This window comes from Abrus precatorius, unplaced genomic scaffold (genome assembly GCF_003935025.1).
Source record: "Abrus precatorius isolate BTA unplaced genomic scaffold, Abrus_2018 Scaffold8, whole genome shotgun sequence".
Taxonomy (NCBI): domain Eukaryota; kingdom Viridiplantae; phylum Streptophyta; class Magnoliopsida; order Fabales; family Fabaceae; genus Abrus; species Abrus precatorius.
The window spans coordinates 22,091,119-22,099,059 of record NW_020874428.1 but is presented as its reverse complement, the minus strand read 5'-3'; the positions used below and the strand labels follow the sequence as shown (position 1 = coordinate 22,099,059).

General features: G+C 31.3%; 1 protein-coding gene across 1 annotated transcript; it reads right to left on the bottom strand.

Annotated features, from left to right (window-relative positions):
- Window positions 1-305: 305 nt before the first annotated feature.
- LOC113874448 (cytochrome P450 714C2-like) lies at window positions 306-2,924 on the bottom strand. Its single transcript, XM_027512670.1, has 5 exons — window positions 2,573-2,924; window positions 1,993-2,219; window positions 1,639-1,886; window positions 1,123-1,477; window positions 306-731 (listed from the first exon to the last, which is right to left on the bottom strand). Exons 1-5 carry the CDS (start codon window positions 2,922-2,924, stop codon window positions 306-308), a joined length of 1,608 nt encoding a protein of 535 aa, XP_027368471.1.
- Between the last annotated feature and the right edge of the window lie 5,017 nt (window positions 2,925-7,941).

Sequence of the window (7,941 nt, the reverse complement as noted above, 5' to 3'; positions counted from 1 at the left end):
TTACAATTAAGGGTTAATTTCTTAACTTCAAGCTAAGTCATCATTTTTTTTTGTCATTCAAACCGTATACGGAATGAGAACAAAGACTCTTCATTTGGATTTATACCAACGATGCAACCCATGACGAAATATCCCTCTACAAGTCTTTAAGAGTGGGGTTAAAAAATAAACAACATTATGAAGTTGAAGTTCCTTCAAATACTCTTTGTTGCACAAGTCTTGAAATAAGCACATCCATCGCATAATCTTCTAATAAATGAGAATGATTCATTGAACTAATTAATATTCTCTTCTCCAGGAACAGATCATAGTTTTTTCACCAGCAAATGTACTCCATGTTCAGGCTCTATCAAGGGCCTAAGTATAGGAGAATGAATGTATTTAGGAGAGAGGCAGAAAAAGAATTTGGACAAAATCCGAGATAACAACATCTTAAGTTCAATCATGGCCAAGTCCCTTCCAAGACACACTCTTGGTCCTATCCCAAAGGGCATGTACAAATGTGGCATCTTACAAGCACCTGTGATCCCATTGGCAAACCTTTCAGGGTTGAATTTGTAGGCATCATGTCCCCACACATTAGGATTTGTATGTGCAATCAAAACCATTGTCCAAATGTTAACACCCTTTGGGACATGAATGTTCCCAAACTTCATATCCTTGAAAGCTTCCCTTGACATCACAGCTACAGGGGGATATAGACGCAATGATTCATGAATAACCCTTGATAGCTGCCAAAACGAGTGCAAGTTAATCATTGTCATCATACATAAACTGCATACTTAATTATGTCTCTGTCTCTCAAAATATATTACATTTTGATTTTGGTCTTATAAGTTTTTTTTTTTTTTAATTCCTACACTGTAAAAATATTAGTTTGACTCTCTGGTTTGACATGTAACATCAAAATTGACACATGGTAATATTTAAATTAACCATATCATCATTGATCAATAATTATGAACTAAAATCAATAATATTAGAAAATTGTAAATAATAAAAACAAATCAATTAATAGACCAAAATCAAAATTAATATATTTTGAAAATAAAAACATTTAACTCAAATTATAGAGTTAGAAACTGTAGTACGTAATATGCCACGTAATGATCCAATCCATACCTGCTTCATCTTATGAAGCATACCATAATCTGGGATTTTACCCTCACAAATTTCCAGTGCTTCAGCACGAACACGATTTTGCCACTCTTGATTTGAGGCCAGTAACATGAGGCACCATGTAGCAACAACTGCAGTGGTCTCATATCCTGCCAGGTATATATTCTTGCAGTTATCAACAATGAAGCGTTCAGTGGCCTCCTGAGATAGATCCCTGTTCTCAGCACCCTCAAGAATCATTTGCAGTAGGTCATTCTCATTAGCAGTTTCCTTTCTCTTCTTCACCACTTGTAGTATACAATTTTTCACCTCTTTTTCTAATGCCCATGATTCTTTATTGCTCTTCGTTGGAATGTATCTATAACAGGCACGTTAAGGATAAATCATTAATTTACAACAACAAAAGTTTTATCACAGAGGTTAACTGCACGGATCATATAATATTATTGGACAAAAAACATTAAATTGACAAATGAAAAAAAAGGAAAATTAAAGATCTTTTGCTGGGATGTTTTATACCTCATGCCTGGGATCCCAGAGGAAAAGTTTTTCTTGGACATGATCTCTTGGAGAGCTGCGAGTTTTGAGAAAATTTCTTTTCCTTCGGAATAATTGCTTCCAAAGCATGCTTTTGAAATAACATCACCAGAGAATCTTCTTATGCCGTCATCAATTTTTATATCTGCAGTTCCACCTTCTGAATCTATTCTACTGCTCCACATATTTAGCAGAGAAATAGTAGGCTCACTAATTATGCTCATCATTCCCTTTCAAGAACATATATAAAAAAACATATTGCAAGTTATGAGGCTAATATAATTAATTATTCATGTAAGTACCAAAAAGTGCAAGATTGGAAGTTAAAAATGATACCTTAACCTTCTCCATGTATAGTTCTGGAGCTATGATCTTCCTTTGATTGGCCCATATAGTCCCATTTGAAGATATAACTCCATGACCAAGCAACGGCCCTTTTTCTTTCTGCTGATATTCAGGCTTCCCCAAGTCCAATGATGTGCATGTGGTGATATCTCTCACTATGTCAGGTTGTTCCAGATACAATATTTGTGTGTTTCCAAGGGAAAACATAAACACTTGACCTGTTTCAACAAAATATTAGAAGCATAGTATACAATTCTCAAATCAGTCATAGACTCAAAATTATTAGCTATTTTATCAAAAGGGTTATTTAGTTCACTTGCAAGCAAAATGAAAGAAAACAAAAAGTTACAGGTAATGTTGAGAGTCAAGGGCAACATGACATGATTCACAGGTTGATGAATAAACACACAAATTTCAAGAGAGTAAAGTTTGACGTCGAAGTCTTACCGAAAATTGCTTGTATTGAAGTCTATATATGTATCTACTGTGTTGTACAAAGTCCATTTTTGTATTGATTCTGATGAAATTGAACAACATGATACAGAAAATTTATATGTTGAACGTAACATACCATATTTCTGCCTCCATTTCTCAAAGAAAGGGAAGAGAATTGAAGCACAGTTATGAGAAGCATAAGGGTCTAGTTCAACGGGAGACTTTGCAACAGTATGTTGTCTATTTTTCTTTATCTCCGTTATATTTCCAAGTAGTAAAGTTGGTGTTGGACCATTGATACCTTGCTTCCTTAGCTTAGATCGAATTCTCTCTGGCTTCCTCACAAGGGTGTTGTATAACATAAACGATACAGTAAAGCCAATCAACAACACAAGTGATGGGAAAAACTGGGAATCAAAGTGGATTTGCATGGCCAGAGAACTCATTTTCAGTGTTGTTAAAGATATGATGTGTATATTTGTCTCCATACTCGGATTATCTTATTTATAACAAAAAAATATCACTATTGACCTGCAAATACGTTAATACTATCTTCAATGCATCCTGTGCTGACAGCTGCTAAGAATAAATTACACTTCCTACTTTAACTTTTTTTTTTTCCTAGTAGTTGACAAATGTTAAGTAATATAATATATCACCTTACCTCCATTGACTTTTTAACTGAAAAATGACACTAAATATTTTAAAAATTATTATTTATTAAAATTTATTAAACTATGACTGTGATACGTTAAATATGTAACTTTTTTTTTTCCTATTAGTTGTGGCTGCTACCCTTCAAGATTTTTTGAGTTTTGTGGGTGGAGCGAGAATTCAAGTTCTTTTCGTGAGATTAAAAATCAATCTCACCAATGAGGGTCTCATAACATTAGTTAATTTTGTTTAAGATTATGGTTTTTTCCATGATTTTAGTATATATTTTAGACTTTTTGCAATCGTGTGGGACAAAATGCACCGCTGAGTATCGGTGGATTTCATGTCTTGACCTTTATTATTTATTTTTCCTACTTCAATATAAAATGAATTTTCATTCAATTGGATTTGTCTTGTGGCACTGTATTTAAAGGATTAAATATTATTTACTTATCGGTTATCGGTTGTTTGGTAAGAGAGTTTTTAGGAGAGAAGAAAAATGTTATATTTTAAATAAGTATATTTAAAATTTATTTTTAAAAAAAATATAAATTAATATATTAATTATGAATTTATTATTATAAATAATATATAGTTCTTTTAATTTAAAATTAAAAAATTTGTCATTTTTCTTTCCTTCTAAAATATCTCTCCCAAACATAGTTTTAGATATTGTATGTCAATGAAATTTCGTAATTTTTTGTGATTGATACTTTTAATTCACTTCATAATAGAGTTGAATATGTTGCAAACCTCTCCATTAGAATTTATTGCCTTAAACATAGATGGATCTTCATTTAACAACCTTGGTCTAACAAGTTTTGATGGTGTAACAAGAGACCAATCTGAAAAGTGGCTTTTTGATTTTTCTGCTAGTATTGAAATATCTGAAATTCTGCAAGTAAAATTTACAGAACTATGTCATGATTTTAGACTTTGCTAGGAAGCTGGAGATAGGTAGTTTGCATGTTAGACTGCAAAAAAGCTACAAGGGTGATTAATTCTCGTGATAACCAGTATTACATGCATGGTTTTATATTTAGAAACATCAAGAATTTGTTAAACCTAAAACAGAGAAGTGTATATTCAACTTGTTTATAGGAAGACTAATGCCTCTGTGAATGTCATAATGCAACTTTTGGGTGATAGAAGAGATATTTTTATTTTGAAATATTAGTTTATTTTGTTAAAAAAAAACCTAAGCCTCAATTAATAGATTTATGAGATAAATTATATTTAAGATTACAAAGGACCAAACTCAATCTCCCAAATTTGACAAGGTTTTAAATTATCAAGTTTGCTAGTTATTTTATGATCTTTATCCCGTGACTGACTGCTTATGATTTCTATAAAAAAAATATAAATAATGCATAGTTATTGAATACTAATGGTTGTTTAACATATAGATTGTCTTTATAATTTGTAAACAAGTAATTTTGTTACCTCTGTTAAAAATATTTTAGTATAATTACAAAAAAAATATTTTAGTATAGATGTAATGGTGTTAAAAAAAAAATATTTTTAATAGTTGATTAAAATATGCCTTACGTTTATGAATTTGTTAAAAAAAGAAAAGAAAACTTAATAAGGAAAACTTAATAAGGAAGAAAATCACTAAAAACAATTTCCCTTACTCATGGTACAGACGTAACTGCTTTCTACTTTCTTTTTTGTTTTTTTGTTTTTTTGTTTTTTTTCATACGTAACTTCTTTCTTAAAATGTGCAATATTATCATTATATAATAATAGTGTAGAATCTTGACCAAAAAAGTAAATAATGGTATAGAATTAGTAAAATGATATTGTGAAGGGAAGTGAGTTGGATGATATTAATTTTGGGAGCTTAAAATCAATTACGCATGAAAGCCCAATAAGGGCCCATTAAGGCAAAACAGCGAGCGAAGAGGTGGTGTTTGATTTCGTTTCGTTTCTTTTCTCTTCCTTATTGACTTTTGACTCTAATCTAAACTACGCAAAGCAAGTAGCAAAAAAAGGGGAAATGGAAAAGGAAAAACGGTGGTTGAATATTTGGAAGTGGATTAGATGGAGGAAGTGATGAAACCGTGAAAGGGGTTAACAGAAGAAGAAGAATCGTTAACGATGGAGGCGGTGGCGGAGGGGTTATGGAGACTTGCAGAGTATCATGAGAAGAGAGGTGAAATAGGAAACGCAGTGAAGTGTCTCGAAGCCATTTGTCAGAGCCAAGTCTCCTTCTTCCCAATCGTTGAGGTCAAAACCCGCCTCCGCATTGCCACTCTCCTCCTCCACCATTCTCACAACGTCAACCACGCTAGGTCTCACCTCGAACGTTCTGTTAGTCTCTCTCTCTCTCTCTCTTCTCTATTTCAATTTCAATTTCAAATGTGAATTCCTCGGTTTGATAGTTTTTGTTTCTTTTTTCCAGCAATTGCTTTTGAAGTCTATTCCTTCTTGCTTCGAATTGAAGTGTCGAGCTTATAGCTTGCTTAGTCAGTGTTACCATCTCGTTGGAGCTATTGCGCCTCAGAAACAAGTCTTGTACAAGGGCCTCGAGCTTACTTCATCTGCAGGATATGCGTACGTTTTGCTGTCGCTTTCTCGTTTTTAGATCTTTGTTTATAGTTATAGGATTTAGCGCCTCTAGAGTGAGACGAGTGTTATTTCAAAGATGAAGTGTAGTTACCAACGGTTGATTTGAGATTTTAAACATTTCAAGGCTTGTTAGCAGAGCCTCTTGCCCTGCCACTTCTAATTTTTGTATTTCCAAGTTTGAAACGCTGGACATCCATGTTACAATATTTTCTAATAAATTGAATAAAAGTAGAGCTGTTTTCTTGTTAGCTATAAAAGGTTGAGTTCCTATATTTTTTAATAAATTGAATAAAAGTCAATATTTGGTAAAATAATATTTTTTTAGATAATCTAAATAAAATGGATTATCTTAAAATTAATTTTTACATAATATATTTAAATATTAAAGTTATTTTTTATAATTAATTCAATAATAATTAACTTCAAAATAATATATTTTCACAATTAATCTAAAATTCAAATGCACATCATAAAAAATATGTATTACTGTATTATATCAAGCTGGGTTGCTGAGATTAGCTATTTACTTAATGTAGATCCCATTTTTTTAAGTGTAACCTATTATTTTTAAAATTCTTATTTGAGTTGAAAATCTATTTATGAGCTCTTAATAGTAAAGTCTCTTAAATAAATTAAAAAAAAAACTAACCCAGACCCAAAAAATATAAAAAAACTTTATAATTTATCTGCGTGTTTAATAAGTTTACGATCTTAAAAATATTGTCATATAACTTTGATATAACAATAATTATGTAATTTTTTTATAGGATTAAACTTTTTAAAGATCTAAGTTTTTTATTGTTTAATTAAATTTGATTTTGAAAAAATCTTGCTAGATTTAGGCCTAAGGTTAATTAGGCTGTGTAGCATGGTCTTGCTAGACAATGTTACCATTTGAAGATTTAACTATAAAATTATAGATTTTTTAATTTATTTTCAAGACCTAATTAATTAAAAAAACTATAAATTAATTTAACCTAAAATAAAATATTACACCCACTTGAGAAAAATAGCTTAACAATTATTTAAATTTTATTAAGGAAAAAAATATAAATAATAATTTCCTCACTATATAAATATCAAATATAATTGATTTTTTAATTAAATATATTTGTAATTGCAAGTATGGTTAAATTTAGTATTAGTATTAAAAAAACCTTCTGTTAATTAAGTTTTTTATAATTCTTTTATGTAATTTATATTACTACATAGTGAGGCCACCAAACATATAGGTATTACATGTTTTTTTTTTTTGTTAAGATAGGTATTACATGTTAATGACTACTTTAGATATATTATAATATACATAATCTCTCTTATTTCTCGTAATTTTGAAGATATATTAGATATTTAGTTAAAATACGATATATATATATATATATATATATATATATTATAATACTAAGTATTTTTAAATAAAAAAATTAATAAAGTATATTTAATTTCTGTTTTAAAAATAAAATCTAGTAGTATTAAATTTTATTTTTAAAAACAAAACCCTAAACCCTAAACTATTTCTAAAACAGAAATCAAACGTCTCATAGATATAGTTTTCTGAGGATTTTCCCTTCTCTTTTGCCTCTCTCGTTTTATTCTCTCTCTTTTCATTTCAGTTTCTACTATACTTTTCTATTCTAACATGTCAGGTACTGTATTGTTACCTTCCGAATTGCGTCCGTTGGCCAAGAATGATGAAGCTTTTATTGCTGAAGCGAGTGGGTCTCTTTCTGGTATAGGCTTTCCTGTGTGTATCTTCAAGCAGGCCAGTTACCTTGTTCATGGATTCACTGATACTATTCTTGCCTCATATCTGCGCATTCTGGGCGATTTCAAAGATGACGTCAGATTAGAGAAAGTCTGTTTGTTGGGAGTTCACCATAACTTCTTCGACACATTTAGGAGTTGTGTCCCACAACAGTTCTATGAGTTTCTGCGATTTCTCGAGTAAAGAAGGGCGGATTACGCTTTACAACCTCTCGATTTGAAGGAAAAGATGGCCAAAGAGGGGGCAGGAACTTTCAGTTCCATTGACATGTGCTTTATTGTTTTATTCAAGACCCAAAAGGCTGAGCGCGCCAATAGAAAGACGGCCCTGCGAAAGGAAAAAAATGAAGAAATTGCCGAATTGGAGTTGAAGCTGGCTAGTCTCGGGACTGAGAGTGATGCAGGCCTCCATGGGGCCGACCTCGGCGACAGAAAGGCGGCTCTTCGAAAAGAAAATGATGAAGAAATTGTTGAATTGGAATTGAAGCTGTCTAGTCTTAAGGCTAAGCTTGATGC